Source organism: Artemia franciscana, unplaced genomic scaffold (assembly GCF_032884065.1).
Source record: "Artemia franciscana unplaced genomic scaffold, ASM3288406v1 Scaffold_923, whole genome shotgun sequence".
Taxonomy (NCBI): Eukaryota; Metazoa; Arthropoda; class Branchiopoda; order Anostraca; family Artemiidae; genus Artemia; species Artemia franciscana.
In genome coordinates, this window is record NW_027069057.1 from 178590 (window position 1) to 200895 (window position 22306).

Sequence of the window (22306 nt, forward strand, 5' to 3'; positions counted from 1 at the left end):
GACTTTAGGTAATGCATGGACCCCTGAATAGTCTAATCAAAACAGACGTGATCCTATAATGTTCATTGTTAGAAGGCCTGACGGCAAAAAAATTTAGGCCTCCCTTCCATCTCCAAAGACGTTGGGTCGAGTTCTAATCCACAAAAGGCTTAACTAGGGCAGTAGCTTTTGCTCTCCACAAAGATCGTTCAGGATCTGACCACCTTTTCTGGAACAAGTCCTGGTGGTAAAAATTCAGTGACACCTTACGACAGGTTGTTGATGCTTTCGTGAAACCTAATTGATAATATGCGCCCTTATCAGGCTGAGTATAAATTGTATATTTTCCCCTTGCATAAAATATGATTGAGATCCAATGATCTATTTTGTTGATATGTTGATGACAAACTATCGCAACCCTCCCCCACTACCTTTTCATAGGTTTTGGGTAAGGGATGGGCCCCTAATATATCAACCAAGAAACATGATCTTATTTTCCCTCAAGTTTGATCAAGACCTATTAACATCTGATGTTGGATGTCCTGATGAAAAGTATTGACAGATTCCATCTACCCTTTTTCTACAGACGTCAGGCTGCTCCAGACGCCCTATAGAACAAGCCTAGGATTTACGTTTTCCTTCTTATTATTTTTAGTCGTTATTTGGCAATCCCTTGGGGTACGTTTGCAATTGAAATGGTTCCAAAATCGAGGAGTTCTAGGTTTGAAGCCTCGAGTGAGTTGATAAATGTAGACGGAAAGCTTCTTTTCGGAGGAGGGGGGGTTGAAGGCCCGAGTGAATAACGAGAAGTGGCAAAAAGTCAGTTCATTCATTAGTAGTATATAAAATCACAGTATTTGTCCTGGAGCTAGTGGTGCTGAAACCTCATTTGTCCCAACTATGCTCGATGGCGTCTACCTTCTTTAAAGTAATACGTGTTTGCGAATGCAACTTGTGGGTGCAGATCGAACAGAGGATCTTTTAACGCTTTCTAAATGTGAAGTATATGGGACGTAGGAAGTTAGTGGGGAGTTACTTTTCTCGTTATTTGGATGTGTCATTAGCTTAGATGAATTCAACGATTCCTTTATATATTTTTAAGTGCTAGGCCTTAAACTAAATTAAACTTGCTGATGTTTCAGTGCACGGACACTACTGCAAGCATGAATGAACTCTCCTCAGGGAAAGTTGCTAAATGGAGAATGTCATTTGCCCGTGTGTTTTAGTGACTCACTTTGTGATCTCACCTGATTACTGGGGAGAAAAGAGAGGTTCCTAATTCTTGGTTATCCCTCAGGATAAGAAGAAAAAAAATCTGGTGTCTAGACATGTAATGACATAAATGTTGTTTTTCTTTTCTCTGAACGAAGTAAATCGAGGTACGTGAGAAGAATAACCATTCCAGTGCAAAAAGGCAATGAAAAGAAAACAATATTTGGTTGGAAACAGTTCTGTGCTTTGGGGTTAATGCAAAATATAAAACCGGTAAATTTTCCTAGTGGTAGGCGTCTTCCCAAATCTTATCAAAATAATATTAATCGCAGCAAACACTTTTGATAAACTAACAACGAATTTTATTCTCAGGACTTCGGATGAAAGTATTTTCAAAGCTGCTCTTAAGCTAGCAGAACGTTTTGACGTGGATGTTTGGGAAGTTAAGTACAGCTATTTTGCAGCATTATTTCTGGACACCAATTTACCTGCTGGCAGTCTTGAAGTTAAACTTAAAGAAAATGAAATTTTACAAGATTTAAAAGAAAGACAAGAAGACTTAGAGGAAAGGTAAATTCGAGCGTTTCGATTAAGTGTTTTGTTTTTTGGACAAGGTAGACATGTGTTTTACATAGTGTGTCAGGTCTTCACATTCAGATCAACATTTCTTTTATTTTTAGGGGGTTTGAAGTTTTGGATAATAATTTAGACGATTAAATAAAAAAAAAATTGATCTTTTTCTATGTAAAAGAAAAGATTAGAGCGATTTTATATTGAAAATATTAACATTAGATATCTTGAGTTTTGGTAGCTTTATTAGGTTGTTTTATCGTGTACTTACCGTTGGTTTTTCCGTTGGACCGTTTTTTACGTTACCGTTGGACAACGGTAAGGTATAACAGCTACAGAACACGAAAATAAGGAAAACTACGTAGCAAATAAGCTTCTATATCTTAGCTGTCAATTGAGACAACCTTCCTCTCTGTATTCTATTTTTTGAATGACCGCAAATAATGGAATAAGCTCTAATTACCCAGTCCTTTTTCCTTGCAAAAATGAAAAAATGACCGCCTTTTCTCAAAAGAAGACAAAAAAAAGAAAAAAAGATAATTATCATTAGAAAAAATAGGGAGAGAATTTGAAATTTTTAAAAAGCTTATGTGAGATTTTTAGCTTAGAACAAGAAGAAATCTCTCTGAATAAAGAAATATAACGTGGAAATAACGTAAATTACAGCGGACACTGAGGCTAAACTTAAACGACAGAAAACTTACAAAGAACTGAAACGAGCCGCAAATTTATTCCATTTGAAAACTTACATAGCACACTGTAATTTAAGTGCATGAAACAAGTTTAAAAGTTGTTCTTCCAATCTTTTTGTTTTTGACAGTTCGTCACATTACTTATTACGCTCACGCTCTAATAGCAAAAGGGCCCCAGCCACAACTTACGCTGGGTCTAATTTTAGCTTTCTAGTGCATCTCTAAGAATGGGGAATTTATGTCGTTTGTTGAATTTTGGCCCAACTTATTTACTTGTACTTGTGGTGGGAATCAGGCGTTTCCAAATCGCCCGGCATTGATGATCTTGGAGACCTTCTTGGACCATGTTGTTCGATCTTCTGCCAGCTGCTGTGCAAAAAGAAAGCCACTGAGTTGACCATCTGTGACCGAACTTTCTGAAACCCCCGATAGGTTCAAGGTCTGACTTGGCCAGGTTCCACCAGTTCTTTCTTTGTCCTCCTTGTCGTCTCTTCTAGGAGCTAATAGGCTCAACTAGAAGTATTTGGTGAGGCAGGTACTCTGGCGGTTTCCGTAATACATGGTCCAACCACTTCAAATGGCGTTCTTTAACAGTGAGCGCAACATCTCTCTGAATGTTGCACATTCGACGTATATCCGCGTTGGAGATACGGTCACGTAGCTGTACTCTGAGAATTCTTCGCAGACAAGTATGCTCAAACACCTTCAGTGTATTCTCATGCTGTAGTTTTACCGACCATGTTTCGCATCCGTAAAGGAGAACGGTGCGGACTAATGCCATGTAGATTCCAATTTTCGTTCGGACACTGACTTCGCAGCGATTCCATAAGGGTTTCCGAAGGGAGGCAAAGACCGTCTGCGGTTTCTGTATTCTCTGTTGGATATCAGCGTCGGAAGATCCGCCAGTACAAAGCTGCGAGCCTAGGTATATGAAACGGTTGACTTTTTCCAGCTGAACTTGGTTGACGGTTAGTGGGAATGGTCCTGTGTTGTGGTTAATAGCCATGAATTTCGTTTTCTCTTTGCTGACTTTCAAGCCGATCAGATGTGCCCAGGCCACCACGTTGTCAAGCATATTTCGGGCTTCTACGGGGTCTGACAAGAGGCCAACATCATCCTCATAGTCGAGGTCAGTCAGTGAGAGATTCTGTCCAATCTGCGCTCCTGGATAAGACGACAGAGAATTTTCAAGCACTCAATCGATGCAATAATTGAACAGAGTCGGAGAGAGGAAACACCCTTGTTTTACTCCAAACTCAACCAGGAATTCTTCGGTTTCTTCGCCATAGACTCTAACTCGGCTCACTGACGCGTCATAGTATGCCTTCATCAGTTCAACAAACCTCAGCGGCATTCCGTCGTTCTCTAGGATCTTCCAAAGTTCCTGGCGAGTGACAAAGTCGAAGGCGGCAATGAAGTCCAGGAACATCAAGATCAGGGGTAGGTTGTACCTTTCAAACTGCTGAATAATGAGGCGAAAGACGAAGATATTATCAGTACGAGCCTCTACCTGGTCGAAAGCCGGCTTGATTTCCTCGAGTTCTTTCCTCCCTTGCCCCTTTGAAGCGGTTCAAGCTTATGAACCCGAATATTTTGACTGCAATGTCTATGAGACTTATTCCGCGGTAATTTTGTATTCGGTTTTGTCTCCTTTCTTATAGAAGGGGAGGATGACTGATGTCTTCCAATTTTTGGAAAAGAGTTGGTCCTCCACACTTCTTCGAGAATGCCATGGAGCTGTTCAGCAGTGATCTCAGGGCATTGTTTGTATAGTTCCAGGGGGAGGCCGCTGGGGCTTTGTGGTTTTTTAGGCTCTTGATCGCTTTTAGTATTTCGGCTCTGGTCGGTGTATCCAGCTCAGTATCGTAAGGCTCTTTAGGGACGGAAGGTGGGAAGGCATCATGAGCAGATGAAGGGGATAGGTTTAGGAGGATCTGAAAGTGATCTTTCCATCTTGCTGAGTGTTCCTTCTGACAATTAATGATTTTTCCTTATCTGTTTTTGACTATTTCTGAGATAGTAGCTCTCTTACCAACGGATTCCTTCAGGATCTGGTAAAGCTTGCGGGTGTCATGTAAGCGTGCTGCTTTCTCTAGCGACTCGGCAGCATATTCCCACATTTGGTGGCGGTCGAGACGAACAGAGCGTTTTACCTGTCTGCGTAGCTCCTTTGTTTCTTCTTTAGGGCCGCCCATCTTTTGTCTTCATTTATTTTTCATTTATTTATTCAAAAATTCATATTCATCAAAATCTTCAACTTGCCCAAATGGAGAGACAAGCTCGACTACTGGGCAAGACATATAAACAAAATTTAACAATCCTCATTGATACAGAACAAACAAAAAATGAACCACTATTTCATCAATAAATAAAAAAAAGAGTATCTTTAATGGGAGTATTTAAGGTGGAGTAAGTGGAGTGAGGCCAAAATAAAATTAGGAATTAAAAAGTTTTACCAACCGTTCTTGCAAGCAGATTCCATTACATGACTTTTTAATCGTCTCTTGAAAGATCCTTTTGGTAACTCAACAAATTTATTTAATGAATATTTGTTGGCTATTGATGGGATCATATACCGGAGGTTGAAACGGGATCTTTCATTTTTCACCAGAGGAAGTTTATATGGGTGAACACATCTAGTTGTCAGTGAATTTTGATGTTTGGACAGTAAATTCTGGTCAAAAAAGAAATTATGTACATGTTGAATCTTAAAAAACCAACTAGATAATAGGAGATGAGATTTCTGTGTGAGAGTCATTATGTCTAGAAACAGGTAAGAGGTACGTGTTTCACAGTGGATATCTGTACTCCTCGGGTGTTGTAAAAACTTATCTAGAATTCGAATAGCTTTGTTTTGCAGGGTTTGTAGTGGTTTAATATGTGATTTAAAAGTCAGCAAAAATATAGCTGAGCAATATTGGATTTGTGCATCAATTAGGCAAAAATATAGGATTCTTAGAACCTTATATGAGAATAAAAATTTTAGTCGGTGGAGCAAACCTATATATCTTGATAATTTTAATCTCAACAACGAAATATGTGTTTTAAAATTCATGGTAGGGTCAAAAACGATACCTAAATATTTTGCTGTGTATACTCTTTTGATTTCATGAATAGTATCAATGGTAATTTCATTCAGAGAAATATTTTTCAACTTTTGATTTGATCTTCCATAAATAATAAATTCTGTTTTAACAAAATTAGGGACAAGTTTGTTAATTTGGAACCAATTTGTGACGGATTTTGTAACTTCAATCAGTTTTTCTTTCAGTGCATCTAATGTTGGTGCTTTTAAACTTGCTGCAGTATCATCCGCAAACATAATTGTTAATGCATTTTCAGTAGTAGAATTTGGGAGATCATTTATATATATTAAAAATAATAGAGGTCCTAAAATTGAACCTTGCGGTACACCGATATTATTATTCGATGTCTCAGACGAATATTCACCATCAATATCTACCACAAACCTTCGATTTTGCAAATATGATTTGATTAATTTTAAAGGTACTCCTCTTATTCCCGTATTTTCAAGTTTTTTAAATAGAATTTCGTGATTTAAAGTGTCGAAAGCTTTCTTAATATCAAAAAACAATGTAGCTGCTAAGCAATCATCATCTAAAGCATCATTAATGAAAATATGTGTTGCGGCGACAGCATCTTCTGTCGATCTTTCTTTTAAAAAACCAAACTGGAACTTCGAAAAAAAATTTGATCTTTTCCAGAAATGATGTAAGTCTATATTTCATTATTTTTTCAAATACTTTAGCCAGTGGGGAAAGGAGTGCAATAGGACGGTAATTATTGGGATCTTGAGCCTCCCCTTTTTTAAATATAGGGATTATTTTGGCCTTTTTCAGAAGATCAGGGAAAACACCATTTTTTTATGCTCTTATTTATAACATCTGTAAGAGGTTCATATATTACTCCTGATATTTTCTTTAAGAGATTTGTCGATATATCATCTACTGAAGCCGAATTTCCTCTCTTTAAATCACTAATAGCTTTTTGGTATTCATCAAATGATACTGGTAGCATATACAATGATTTATCTTCGTTTTTGGACATAAATCGTGTATAATCTGATGGCTTATCCAAAAGATCTCTAACCAATTCTTCACCAATTTTACTGAAATGCTTAGCAAATAATTCTGCGATATCCTTTTTTTCAGTTGATTCATTAACGTCATTTCCATTATTAAGAAAAGTCGGTATTGATCTTCGTTTATTTTTATTTAATTTATCACGCAATATTTCCCACATTTTCTGTTGGGACGCAGCTGAAGATATTTCCTTTTCATAATAATTTCTTTCACTTTCTCTCAAAGTTCTAGTCAGAGTGTTTTTGTACAATTTGAATTTCTGGATGTTTTCATCAGACGGATAGTTGCATTTAATTTTGTATAGTCTATTTTTTTCATTAATACATTTTAACAGTCTCGGAGATATCCATGGTTTTTGTGGCATTGACTTGGGTGTTTTCCTTTTAACTTTCGGACATATATCATTATAAACATCATTAAATGATTTATAAAACATTTCCAATGCCTTGTTTGCATCCTCAGTACTGACTACTTCCTTCCAATCTATATCTCCTAGCTTAATAATTAAACGCGCAATTGATTCATCATTTATTATACGACCTGTTTTTTCAGTCCGTTTATTTTTTTTAGATCTGGCCAAATTAAATTCAGAAATTATCACACCGTGATCTGAAATATCGTTTAATATTACAAAAGTTGAAAAACAAATACTATTAGAAAAAATATTATCAATTAATGTTGCTCCAATATCATCTATTCGAGTTGGAATCAGACATGATGGGAGCAGTCCTTGACAAAGCATTAGTTCTAAAAATTCTCTTATCTTCGAATCATTTTGCTTTGCTTGAATTTTCATTAGGTCTAGGTTGAAATCACCAAAAATAAATATTTGCTTATTCATCTGTGATATTTTATTTAATAAAATTTCAAGTTGCATCAAAAATTGATCTATACTTCCGGAAGGTGGGCGATATAAAGATATCATGATTGTTGATTTTTTATTAACTTCACATTCCAGAATACACGTTTCAAAAATCATTTCTACATTCCAAATCATTAGGTCTCGTCTTATTTTCGATTTTAACTCTTTTCTTATGATAAATCCTAATCCACCATGCTGATGGTGTTTTCTACTCTCGTGAACAAAATCATAATCAAAAAACTTTACATCATTAATATTTCTATCATTTAAGAAAGTTTCGTTTACCGCTAAAGCTTCAATTTTATTTTTATTAATTATGTCATTTATGAACTCAATGCTATTTAGTAAACCTCTGCAGTTAAAGCTAGAAAAACGTACATTACTGCATGTGGGTATAGAATCATCCATAAATGAATATTTGTTTTTCGGGCTATCTTCCAAAATTACTGCTTCATCATCCTTCACATCTTTCAAGCATTCCAGTATATCAAAAGGATTTTCCTCTAACAGTTTAGTTCTGCTTGCAAGATCAGGTAGATTATGTAAACTCAATATCATAAATCAACAAAAAAGCCTCACTCCAGTTAATCAGTAATTTAACAAAAGACCACTCAAAAAAGAAAACTAAGCTAATCACATATAACAACCGCATACGTCGGAGAAATCCATTGCGTTTCGGTGGAGGTATGTTCATTCTTTTTCATTCAACAGAGAACACGCATATTTTGGCAACAATGTGGGCACACCAACACATATTTGCGGATTTATATAATGACTGTTATGAACAAATCCTAACAAATCACTAATAATGCGAAAAAAATTTAAAAAATTACACAATTTATTCGACTGGTGGGACGTTATGCCACTTCTTTTTTTGTTTCACTCCGTCTTGGTCTATGTAGCATAATGTGGGTAGTACCGTGGGTGGGATCCATGCAATAAAACCTTTCTCCTTCATTTCTTTCTTTTTTTGATTCAGCGTAGCGCGAATCTCCCTGCAAGTTTTACTAACATCATCACTGAAGAAAACTCTTAAATTTTGTCGCTTTATCAAGGTCTTTTTTCCAGGGCTGGTCACGTAATTGTTTATTCGCTTGAAGTACCGAGAACTTGTCATCCGAGTTCATGAGTCGTATTTTCACAAATTTGTTATGTACTTCTTTAACTTCAAAATTAATTTTTAGTTGTAAGAAATTTACCAGCAAGTGTTCCATTTTCGTCGAGGCCTCCGGCACTGAAGCAGCCTTTAAATTCCAAGCAATAATGTTATCTTTCTTTTCCAAATTCTCTAATATGAGGACCTTATCAGTGAGAGGGCCTAATCCATGGGTTTCTTTCATTCTTATATCTTTTAATTCTGCCTGAATCTTTGTAATTGTATCCGAGTGGGTAGCAGTTTTAATTTCAATATCATTCACTTTGGAGGTTAGACCACTAATGTCTGAACGGATTTCGGATAATTCAGATCTCAAACCTTGTATCTCCTCCCGCGTTGCTTTAACTGTTTCTAAAATCTGATGGACCGAACTGGTCAGTGCATCGATCGAATCACGTATTGTCCCTTCGGCTGTTGAATCTTGCACAGATAATCGTGTGGATTCCATATCATTACGTCTCTTTTTCCTGGTCATAATAACTATTCACAGGTGTTCACAAAATTGGCATAAAATAAGTCAAAATGCGCGCTCTCCGATACTGAGATGTTAACTCGAGGAGAGCATTGAATGAACTGAAGTGGTTATCCAGTGTTGTCGTTTTATTTTTGCTCGGCCTAGGATCTCATCGGCAGTCTCTGTCATCACGGTTTTAAAGGTCTCCCGTCTCTTATCGGGGGTTAGGTTTTCATCAGAGCTGAGGGCGTCAAACCGGTTAGTCAGGTCCAGGTTGAAGGCATGCCGTTATTGAAGCCGGCCTTGGGCTTGTTTTTTCTTTGACTTGCAAGACGTAGCAAAATTTTTGCTGCAACGAGCCTGTGGTCAGACCCAGACTGTGAGCCTGTGTCCGCGCCGTTGTAAGAGCAAGAGTCCTGCACGGAACTTCTCCAGCGCTGGCGCACTAGAAGGAAGTCAATTTGGGCCTTAGTGACACCGTCATTTGAATACCAAGTTAAGAGGTGGCTAGGTTTGTGCTGAAATATGGTGTTGGTGATAACAAGGTGGCTCATCAAGGCGTAGTTTACCAACCTTTGCCCATTCTCGCATCTGTGACCCTGTCCAAATTTTCCCAGGATTTGTCTTGTGTTCTGGTCAGACGGACCAAACTGCTGCAGTTTGCTGTAGAAATCATCCTTTGTCGTTTTAGTAACGTCACGGGTGGGGGAATTCCGTGTCGACAACCTGCTTTCCGTGTAGCCCCAGACGGTTGGCCAAAAAGGACAATCTTTGGCAATCTGTCATCCTTCATCCGCAGAACGTGGCCTAGCCATCTCAACCTTTCTTTCATTATAGCCCTAGAAAGCGGGATTGAACCACATTTTTCGTACGAATACGAATAGAATCATAATTATAGTAAATTTAATGTTTGTGATTAAAATAGGAATTACACTTTGAACATAATCTCAAAACTTACTAGCCAAGCAGCGGTTATCATGTTATTCTACTATTTTTATTGAAGGTGTTTCTGGCTCTCTTCAGCACAATTTTCATTTTTGGCTAAATTATCACTAATTTGACTTTCCGCTTTAAAAGCACTTGCCTGATTTTCGATTTACATAGGTTCAAATCAATTGAGCTTCACATTGATTTTCACATTTAATACTACTACTAATAATAATAATAATAACTCACTGCAGCACCAAGCCGCCTGAGGCCAACACAGCTACGCACGCTCCTCCTCCAACCTAATCTGTTCAAGGCCTTCCTCTTTACATCCTCCCAGGAAGTTCCCATTTCCTTTAAATCTTTATATATGGCATCCTCCCAACCCAGACAAGGACAACCTGCTTTCCGTGTAGCCCCAGACGGTTGGCCAAAAAGGACAATCTTTGGCAATCTGTCATCCTTCATCCGCAGAACGTGGCCTAGTTATATCAACCTTTCTTTCATTATAGCCCTAGAAAGCGGGATTGAATCACATTTTCTGTACAACCTACTGTTTGAAATACGGTCAGTCAGCCAGGTACCCAGAACAATCCGTAGGCAATTTCTCTGGAATACATCTAGTAAATTTTCATCTGCTTTTCGGAGCGCCCATGCTTCAGAGCTATATTTGACCACTGTCATCACTGTAGCTTCCAATATTCTAATCTTGGTTTGCAGACATATCTTTCTAATCTTCCAAACTTTTTTTAACTGTGAAAAAACACCCTGAGGCTTAGCTATTCTACTTTTAACATCGTTACTGCTCCCACCGTCTTTACTAACAATACTACCAAGGTAAGTGAAGCTGCCAACCTGATCAATCTTATCGTTACCCAACGTCACCTTTTCATCTTTACTTATTCCTAGTTTTAGTGATTTAGTCTTCTTCGCATTAATTTCCAAGCCTATTCTAGCACCCTGAACTCGTGAAACCTCTAAAATTCATTCATTTTGATCACACATTCATCTAATATGCTTAAATCATCAGAATAATCTAAGTCCTGGAGTGTTTTTCCTCCCCATTTGATTCTGTGGTCTCCAATTGTCTTTCCTGTTCTCCTTAAGACGAAGTCCATCAAAATGATCCAAATAAAGGGGGATAGAACACAACCCTGCTTAACTCCTGATTTAATACAAAACCAGTTGCTAATTTCCTACCTTAACCGCAGGAGTATTAACTTGGATGTGAGTATTAACTTGGTCGACACATCCTCTACCTTTTCTAAAACCGCATTGTTCTTCCCTTAAAACTTTGTCTACAGCATCTCTCAGTCTAAAAAGTATCATCTTACTCAGTAATTTGCTACCTACAGAGACCAGACTAATGCCTCGATAATTACGACACTCACTCTTGTCATCTTTCTTATACAGTGGTTTAATTAAGGTTTTCCTAGAATTATTAGGTACCTCCTTTTTCAAAAAATCATGTTTATAATCTTCATTAGCTTATTTCTAACCTCAGAGCCACCATATTTAAGAAACTCATTTATCACACTATCGGCACCTGGAGCCTTATTATTTTTTTATCCTTTTAGTACTGTCACTAACTCTTCCTCACTAAACAAATCTTCCTTCACATCCAAGGTATCACAAACTTTTTCATTTTCATCTATATCTTTTACTGCAACTATATCTCGGTTTAGCACATTCTCAAAATGTTCCACCCATCTTTTTGAACTTTTTCCTTATCACTAATTGTGGCCCCATTTCTATCTTTAACTGGGACTAGTCCGGATTGCCTACTCCTTTTCAATTTATTAATATGCCAGTATAATATTTTACTATTATGCTGTCTAGCCGCATCTTCCAGATCCTCAGCAATTTTATCCATTGCCTCCACTTCACATCTCCCTAGTTCATATTTTAATGCTTTCTCCACTTTCTTTACATTCCTTTTGTTTTCATACGACCTATCACTCAGATAATTCTTGTACAAACCCCTTATACTCTCTATTAAACCTAAAGTTTTTTCACTAATATTCCTAGTTGCAGTCTTAGCACTCCTCCCTAAGACACCATCAGCAACTTCACAAATTGTTTTTCCAAAATTATTCCATCCATCTTCCACATTGTTTAATTTTAAGCTCTCAAGTTTAGCATTCAACTGTTCCTGGAAGTTTCTTTTCAAATTTCCATCCTTAAGTCTACCAACATCATAACTTTCCGGGATGTAGCTACCCTTCCGAAATTTCAGCTTTAAATTAACCTTAGACACTACTAGATGGTGATCTTTACTTTTAACATCAATTACAGCACTCCTATACACCCTAGTATCTTGTATGATCCTGCTAGTCTTCGGTTTACAATAACATAATCAATAAGGTTTGCTGTCTTTCCTGCAACTGTATCTCGGTGTAACCGAGATACCTACAAATTTGCAAAAGTCTATAGTTATTGCTGTTTTCTTTTCCTACGCCAAATTTACCTAGGCTGGAATACCATATGTCCCTATTTCTACCAACCTGGGCATTAAAATCTCCTAGCAGAAACACCATATTTCTACCTGGTACCATGTCTATTTGCTCCCGTAACTGTAAGTAAAATTCATCTGAGTCACTAGTATCTCCATCAGTTGTTTCAACAGGGGCATATACTGCTATAACTTATACCCTAAACTTTTTAGTCGTAAAATGAGCAATTAGTATTCTATTACTAATACCTTCCCAGCCTCAACAAGACTTAGCAGCTTCCTTATTCATCGTGAACCCTACTCCCTGTCTATGTACCCCATCCTTCCTGCCTGAGTAAACAAATTCTACGTCACCTAATTTCATGCTTCCTACCCCTGAGATATGAGTTTCTCTTCTATCAGCAAGAGTCGGAATCCTGCACAGATAGTCCCAACCCTTTTACCTCCGACTCATTGTATATTCATGCCTACAAATATTATGCTACTACGGGGAGGCAACCCATAGTATATAAATTAGCTAGGAAGAGGCTTTTCAGCCCGAAAACGCCCATCAAAACAAACCAAGCCCAGAAGAATATCCAATAATCAGAATCCCATGCGAGTGCTGTGTTGTTTACTAGGCTATAATTTCCTCAAAGGGCGCCACTCCTGAAGTGGGAACAATTGATCGCCAGTTTCCCAGTCTTGCAGGTACCCCAAAAGGGTGGAGGCAGCCCTCTATAGAGGCCGTTGTCCATAAATCTGGATCTTACACCCTGCCACAGTTGTCCTCCTATAGAGGATCCTCCCACGATGGAGTTCTGCATCACCATGCAATTTAACCCATTACTGGGAGAAGGTTTGTAACTCATGTGACGTGGGGACGCGTCAGTGGGCCTTGTTGAGTGTACATTTGATGGGCTCTCTTCCTCCTCCACCTGTATTTATGACCCCAGGAGAGGGTGCCCCAGTTTCTATTATGGACCCCCAGGGACAAGGTCCTTCTTAGTCTGTGCCTCCTACGGAGATACTGTACATATGTGTAGGGCATTCCCCTATCTGTTGTCCTCACCAAAACCTAGCATGATTATCTAATAATTAACTAACTAATGTAGCTAATAAATAGTTACAGTAAATTGCAACTTACTTTCAACTTAGACAATAGATTAAAGGATAAAAATAACACATACAAGCTCTGTTGTCCTCTGCTTAAACCTAGCATACAAACTAATCATTAACTAACTAATGCAACTAATTAATAGTTGTAATAAATTGCAACTTTCCTTTTAATTTGTACACTAAAATAAAGAAAAAAGAAAACACAAAAAAGCTCTATTGTCCTCTACCAAAACCTAGCATGTTAACTAATAATTAACTAATAAATAGCCAATTTGGCCTGATTGAAACACTTCACAAGTCACATCTTATGAAAAACACATTAGAGAATTTAAATTTTGAAGAATATTTATTAGAAACAATACTAGTAATACAGAAGTCAACCTAAATAGCCAATTTGGCCTGTTTGAAACATCTCACAAGCCACACCTACTAGAAAACACCTTAGAGAATTTAAACTAAGAAGAATACTTATTAGAAATAATGCTAATAATGCAGAAGTAGACCTAAATAGCCAATTTGGCCTGTTTGAAACACCTCACAAGCCACACCTTATAGAAAACAACTTAGGGAATTTAAATTAAGAATAATACTTATAAGAAATAATGCTAGTAATACCGAAGTAGACCTAAATAGCCAATTTGGCCTATCTGAAACATCTCACAAGCCGCACCTTATAGAAAACACCTTAGAGAATTTAAATTAAGAAGAATATTTATTAGAAACAATGCTAGTAATACAGAAGTAGACCTAAATAGCCAATTTGGCTTGTTTGAAACATCTCACAAGCCACACCTTATAGAAAACACCTTAGAGAATTTAAATTAAGAAGAATACTTATTAGAAACAATGCTAGTAATACATAAGTAGACCTAAATAGCCAATTCGGCCTGTTTGAAAGAAATTATCGACACATTTGCGGGGTTTCCTTTTAGTCTGATTCTGGCAAGTCTACAGGAGACTGGTTCCCATTCTAGGAGACAATTTCTGGTTCTTTGGTTCATGATGAAACACACTACTTGGAGTCCCTAATTATCTTCTACTCCGGAGTCTCAGATCCATCGATGTTTCTTGGGAATAGATTTGACCGCAAGGTCCCCAATCTTGCGGGTCACACGGAGCGCGTTGGCCACCAAATCCCTCGGCGTGGAGCTCAGTGGTGTTTACACCCTTCCGTCGCTTTGAGGTGCGCTGACGGATTTCCTCTGCTTCCCAGGGACGGAAGATCGAGCCTCATTGCCTGTAACTACCATCACCGCAATGGAGGTATACAGGCTTAGCTTGACCTTTGACTCCCACCTGGAATCAGCAGGGGCTTCAGGAAGGGGGCCCAAGCACCTCAAGCAAAAACTGGTGGTAGAAGCTTAAGTTTTTTCGACTGTTAGTTTGAAAGTTCTAGCGGCCTTTAAGAGTCAAAACTGATTGGAGGGCTGAGGAGCCCCACCCCTCACCCTGTTTTGCTGCACAACTACCCTCCTCACAAGGCCCCAAAAAATCTCAGGAAAATTTTGGGATAGCCATTTTGTTCAGAATAATCGAAATTTCCAATAAATACGCCTTTGGAGATGGCATGACCCCACAGCCCTTGGGGCAAGAACCGTAAATTATAGGAATTGTCAATGGGCTGCAGATATAATTTAAAGTGGAACTTTAAAGGTGGTGCGACTGATCTCGGGTGTCCAGTGCCTCAAAAGTTTCACGGTTTGTTCTTCGGATCGAAACAATTGTACAATGTGTTGACAGGAGTCTAGAAATGGAACTTCTTTTTTTGTCCCTGATTACTTTTAAACTTACAGCAGGTCCCTGAGTCAAGAAGACTTTAATGCTTTCATTCTATCCCCCCCCCCTGCAGAAAAGAATTGACCCCAATTTTTTTCCGATCGGTGAATAACTTTTATCTTTAGGTACTGTGGTTAAGGAGCCTCCAAGAAAGAAGGAAAAAATATACAAAACAAAATACTGCCCCCCTCCCAGAAAAAAGAAGGTCAGAAAGCTGTCTCCCTGTCGATTTGTATGGTGGGAGTAGTCGTAGTTCTCCTAATCGTCCGTCCCTCCTTCCCTTTCTTTGTGGAAAACAAGTTGTATTGTTACTTTGCTTGATTTGTATTGACAATTGATTCAACCCTAGATTTGCTTATATTTAATTTATTGGGTTTTTTCTATTTTTGTTTGGCAGCTGATTCGCTTTGGCCTTTTTTTCTGATATTTTGCGGAGACCTTGGAAATGGACTACAGACTTTCGAAACGGACTACAAAGTTTGAAATGGAATATAAAATTCGAAATGGACTAAAAAGTTTGGAAATGGACTGCAAAGTCTTGTAACGGAGTAAAAAAAAATTTGAAACAGATTACAAGCTTTGGAAACCGATTACAAAGCTTGGAAATTGATTACCCATTTTAGGAATGGACTGAAAACATAGTGAAAAAGTCATAGTAAGAGCTATTTTTGTGAGCTTTTCATGGAGAAGCCCCATTTCTTTGAACCAAGACTAGGCATCCCTTATTGAAAGGCACTCATTTGAATATAAAAACGTATTTCCTTCGTAATTTATATAATTTTTGGGGCTTTTAATGGAGATAGTTCAATTCTTTGAACCAAGACGATGGCTCCCTTATTCAATTATTTGAATAATTTGAATCAAATTTAATCATAGAAGCGTTTTTTATTCGTATTTTTTTTTTTACAATTTCTTTGCAAAACACAGTGAAAAGTGATCTTAAGATTTATTTTTGCGAGCTTTTCATGGCGAAGGCCCATTTTTGTGAACCAAGACTAGACCTCCCTTATCAAATGGCACATATTTGATTTATAGAACCATAATTTCTTCAAATTTTGTATAATTTCGATGCAAAGCACAGTAAAATATCATATAAGAACTATTTTTGTGAACTTTTAATGGGGAAGGACCATTGCTTTGAAATAAGACTTGGCTCTCTTGATTAAAAGGCACATATTTATACCATAGAAACATGTTTTTCTCGTATTTTGTACAAATTCATTGCAAAACACGCTGAAAATTTTTATTAAGAATTGTTTTTCGAACTTTTCATGGAGAAGACCCATTTCTTTGAACCAAGACTTGGCTCCCTGACTGAAATGCATCCATTTACTGCTACTACTACTGGTAACAACTCACCGTAGCACCAAGTCACCTGAGGCCAACACAGCTATGTACGCTCATCCTCCATCCCAGTCCATTCAAAACTTCCCTATTTAGACCCTTCCAAGAAAGTTCCGTTTCCTTTAAATCTATCTTTCTGATATCCTGCAACCCCAACCGTGGACGACCTGCTTTCCGTTCAGCCCTAGACGATTGGCCGAAAAGAACAATCTTTGGCAATCTGTCATCCTTCATCCGTCCCTAACCATCTCAGCCTTTCTCTCATTACATTCCTTGAAAACAGACCATACTTTCCGCACAGTCTACTGTTTTGAATTGAACCAAGACTAGACTCCCTGATTGAAAAACACGCATTTAAATCATAGAAACATATTTTTTTCGTGTTTTTATAATTTTGTTGCTACCTCCTGAGGGGCACTTTAGCTAAGAACGATGTAATCACGTTCATTCTGTTGGGAATAGAAAGTTCTCATTCCTTTTTTCAAGAGTTCAGAGTGATTATTAGATAATGTAAGATCTTTAACATAATCATGGACTGCATTTTACTGGACCAAAGCTGTTTTACAGATTTTTTTTTTTTTTTATTCAAAGGAGATTTGTACCTCCTATAAGCTAAAATAAGCCAATCATTCATATGTCTAATAGCTGTCTATGATGTTCCAGTGCCCCGCTAGCAGTGAAGAAGGAAAAACGAAAAAAAGAGGAAACATCAGTGCTTCCCATGCAATAAAAGTGACTTCCCTTGTTGTTCAAGCCAATAGACTGTAAGTTTCCGTAATAGGGCTTTTGGCCATGGCGATTCCAATGGTTTCAAAATAATCAATTTTTGGCTACTCTGGACTGAGGCTCGTCCTTTACTTGGTTTCAGCAACCGCTGCAACAATGATGCGGGATTTCATATTTTGTATATAAAAGCTTGAAACTTTCAGACCTGGACTCTCAAGAGTATGGTTCATAAGAGTATGGTCAATATGATACAATGCAAATTTTTTCATAATATAAGCCAAGTTTGGGTTGATTTAACTGTCAATACATATCAAATATACTAACAATACAACTTATTTTCGACAAAGAAAGGGAAGGATGGATGATTAAGAGAATTACGATCACTCCCTCCCCATGAATTGCCGAGGGAGTTGGCTTCGAAGTGCTCATTTTGTTAAATTTGCTTTAAGTACCAGAATCTGTACGTAAGACGTTCAAGCAAATCAATAACTAATTAGTTGTATTAATGCAATTTAAAATGCTTTCAGGAATGCTTTATTCCACCTTATAGCCATGGGGGGGGGCTTGTGGGAACTCCTTCAAATTGCGTAATTATATTGCAGGAGTAACATTTTGGTTTTGTCCTGCTTAAGTTTTTCTAATGCCAACCAGGTCAGTTTATTGAGTGAAAGTGGTTAAAGTTCCCTCTTCTTTTTTTCTTTTTTTGGAAAAAATGGACCTCATGGTGGGTTAATGAATATGACATTGTATTTTATACGAAAATGGAAATCTGGTAGTTTTCACCTTCAAATTAATGATAACAAAAAGCCCTGGTTGTAGTCGCGTTTAAAAATCTAAAGCCGAACTGGCCATCCATGACATAAACAAAGAAATGAATATAAAGACGACAAACGGGCCTATAGCCTGTAAATGAAAACGAAGAGAGCAAAAAAAAATCCAACGAATTTTTCGCCCGTATACAACAAATTGTCTTCAGCGTAGAAAAAAATAGAAAGTAAAACTAGAAAATATTAATATAACTAGAAGAATTAAACTAAAATAAACTAATATAAAACATATAATATACAAATTGATGTAAGCTAAAAAAAAAAGAAACGAAAGAAACAACAAATTTACATGTTTTTTTTGTAGGATGGAGCTGTCAATTTATGAAGCTTTATCTGGAGTAGATCATGGTCGTTTGAACCTCTTCTTTACCTTGCTTCTCTCTAGCAAAAATGCCACGAGAAAGGAAAAAGCTGAATATTTTTTGAAAGTTGTGAAGAAGCTTAAACAATATAAAGGTATTTAGTTTATTGGATTGGCAATATTAGATAGGGAACTCCATAGGAATAAGTTGTCTTAAAGTTCTATAAGAATACTTTTCATTCAAATTCAACGGCCAAATTGTCAAAATTTTGACAAAAAATCAAACTTCAGCGTAATGAACTGGGCTTGAAGAAGGGATTGCCTCCTCATAGATGGAACAATTTCTATTCATTTTAAACTTTATGTTCGTATTTACTTTTAGTTAAAATAAACTTTTTTGGGGGCATAATTTCTGACTGTTTTCAAATTATTTCTTGGAATCCCCTTCCCTCCCCGCCCCCTGTGCAAAAGTTTTCTTGGGTAATTCCTCCAGAAACTTTCCTTTTTATGAAGATTTTTCCATGTGCAAAATGCTCTCCTCTCCCGCAGAAAATTTCCCAAAAAATTTCTGTATATTTCTCAGTTACAAATACTGAACCTTGAAACTAAGCTAAATCAAATGGTTATCTCAAAATTTTGATCAGATATCCTGATATCTGATTTCTTTTCTAACTTTCTAACTTTTGATTTCTGTTGGAATGTGTCCTCTTCCCATCTTTTAGGACCATTGGTTAGTTCAGACCACTCTTTAAAAAAAATGAAACAAAAACACATCCCTGGTCTTTCATCAGTTAAAACTACGAAATTCCGCATTTTTTAGATAGGAGCTTGAAACCTCCACCGGTTGGCTCTCTAGAGCCCCCTTTTTTTTAAATTAGGCAAATATCCAGGCTCGTAGCTTTTAATGGGTATCAAAATAAAATTAAACTTATCAAGTAACGTTAAAGTTAATGAATGTTATGTATATGGAATCAGCCTTAAAAGCCAGTTCTTTTGACGCATTAATCAACTATTGGATAGAGTAGCTCCTTGCTTACTGTTTGTTACCCCGAATGGTCTGATAATATAATATTAAAGCGAAGGTACCGGCTTCCTGTATCCTATTATTTCCTGTTTTACACACTACTCTCCTCTCTACCTCTCCTTTTTATTATTATTGCTCATACAAACGTTTACTCATCATCTGTCATACAATTCTGGGGAAACTTTAGAGACAGTGCAATTTTTTTGTTAGCAATCCGCTCATTCCTGGTTACACTCCCTGTGTATTTTGCACATATTTGGTTACCTAAGACCCACGTAGAGGCACCAGTTACCGGCTCTATGGTACGGGCCGCTATTCTACTGAAACTGGATGGCTGGGCATTTACAGTGAAACTGCGGTAGATAACTACTCCCATCTCAGCTTTCCTCTTCCATCTCAATTGAGTGCTCTTGTTTTTTGTGTGTGCATGACAATAAAAACTAATAATCGGCTCTGTTCGTCGCATGTTTTTTAAATAAAATGAATTTGAATTTGAATTTAATTTGAATTTGTATCCATGGTAAATTTGATTTTTCACTGATGATATTTGCTGACGATTTTCTAAATACACGTCGGACTTTTAGTCGATGCATATAGATGCTGAGGATGGTTGGTCACAATTTGGTTCAAGTTGATAGTTTAGCCAAAGGCTGAATGCTAGAAAAATGGTTTTGAGACAGAAAGGTACAACATTTATCGTTAGCTTCTGTGATTTTTTTCAGGTTTGTAGGTCTGTTATTTTTTCTTCACCAGAATTTTTAACAGGTGAATTCAAATGCTACCAATTTGCCCCAGAGGTGGGCAGGTTTTTCCGTGACATGGGGCAGGCTGGTCAGAAAATGGGTAGCCCTTTTTTGTTCTGATGTTTCCAGTTCCAAGACCTCTGAAGGGATTGAACCTGATATGAAAGCGCTTGTTTTTGCTGTTTGTATTGGGAAGTAGGCCTACTCAGTTCAATATGTCTGATCTTAACAGTTCTTGTTTAAATTGAAGCTGAACATTTGATAAATGAAGTTAAAATAATTGTGTTAGAAGCAAAATATACAACTTCTAAATGAAACAAGACTACTACTATAATTGTGTCAGGTCTCAAATCAGTAAGTTTTCAGATCAGTTTGACAAAGTTTCAAATCACCAAGGCTAATTTTCAAATCTGCAAGGCCAAGTTTCGAATCAGCAAGGCAACGTTTCAAATCAGCAATGCAACGTTTCAAATCAGCAAGGTAAAGCTTCCAATCAGCAAGGCCAAGTTTGAAATCAACAAGACAAAGTTTCAAATCAGCAAGGCAAAGTTCCAAATCAGCAAGACAAAGTTTCAAATCAGCAAGGCAAAGTTTCAAATCAGCAAGACAAAGTTTCAAATCAGCAAGACAAAGTTTCAAATCAGCAAGGCAAAGTTCCAAATCAGCAAGACAAAGTTTCAAATCAGCAAGACAAAGTTTCAAATCAGCAAGACAAAGTTTCAAATCACCGAGGCGAAGTTTCAAATCATCAAGGCGAAGCTCCGAGTCGGCAAAGTTCTAAATCAACAACGCGAAGTTTTAATTCAGCAAGGTCAAGTTTAAAATCAACAAGGCAAAGTTTCAAATCAGCAGGGCAAAGTTCCAAGTCGACAAAGCTATATAGGCTGCTTAATTTGTCTTGATATTGCTTAGTTTCTGACACCAAACATCTTGTAGGGATGTTTTAGTAGACATTCCTGTAACTTATGGTGGGATAGCTAGAACGTGATAAGAAAGATGTTCTTCTCTCCTTTTTGGGGATACCAGGAGTATCTGCAAAGTTTTAGAAAGTTGTCTGTATATGGGGTTCGAGATGAAAAACCAAGTCAAATACAAATAATAACGAAGACCATACTGCCTTTCCATCATTTACACGGACAAAAGGTAAAAAAATAGGGAATTTATTTTGTAAAAAAAAAAAATCAGATGCCTCAGATATTCATTTGAGGGGTCAAGTTTCTCTGTCTTAAAAAAAGGAAAACAAAACCTGTTGTTTTACCTGTTTTTGTGTTATAAAGTCAGATGAATTGGTTGAAAGCTACAGGCATTTTGGAATGCATTTAAATTAGTCTAGTTCGAGTAGAGACAACTTTCCTCATTCAGGTCTTCCTAATTATTGTAATTTTAACATGGGGATATTTGGGGGGGGGGGAATGGGCTTAGTTCGTTTTTTTCAGGTTGAATCCGAATACCCAACACTTGGCAGGGGTTTCCGTTCGAAATTTTGTGCCTTGACGAGTTTTCAACTGTAGTAGTTTTCGGTATTTGCCTAGCTTATGTGAACATGGCTTGTTTTTATGCCTTTGGAATTCTTGTAGCTTTTGGATCATTTTTACGAAATATTAACATTAGAAAATAATACCTTTGATTTTCATTTGAAATTCAAAATTTCCTGTAAAATTTAAAATCAATTATTTTGTGTAAGTTGTCATTTGGAACTTTTGAGAGACTCCTGGCGCTTGCATAATGTAAAGGTGGGGGGTAAATTTCTTTTAGATTATGCTTTTAGTCTTCTTTTGAAGTCCCATGACCACCTACCAAGAAACAAGATCAATAAAATGCTGGATTTCCGGGATGTTATTACTGTCAAGATAAATTAACGGCACTTTATATTACTTAAAATGGGTTACATTGTCTTCGAGCAAGATGAACTGAATTTGTTTTCTTCTTTCTTTGTATTTCACTCATTTTTCTCCCCATCTAGCTCATTTTGAAGAAACTGCGATCAACGCTTTTTACCACGGCCGAATAGTCGGTTACTTGTTTTTATTTTTTATTCGGAGTATGCTCTTATATTCGCA

General features: G+C 37.2%; 1 protein-coding gene across 1 annotated transcript in view; it reads left to right on the top strand.

Moving 5' to 3' along the window:
• Positions 1 to 22306, top strand: part of LOC136043748 (NBAS subunit of NRZ tethering complex-like) — a gene marked incomplete at its 3' end in the record, with an annotated part of 153175 nt that overhangs the window by 100948 nt on the left and 29921 nt on the right. The window contains 2 exon segments of the mRNA XM_065728669.1: positions 1564 to 1761; positions 18483 to 18634. Of these exon segments, the coding sequence (XP_065584741.1) occupies positions 1564 to 1761; positions 18483 to 18634 (350 nt within the window).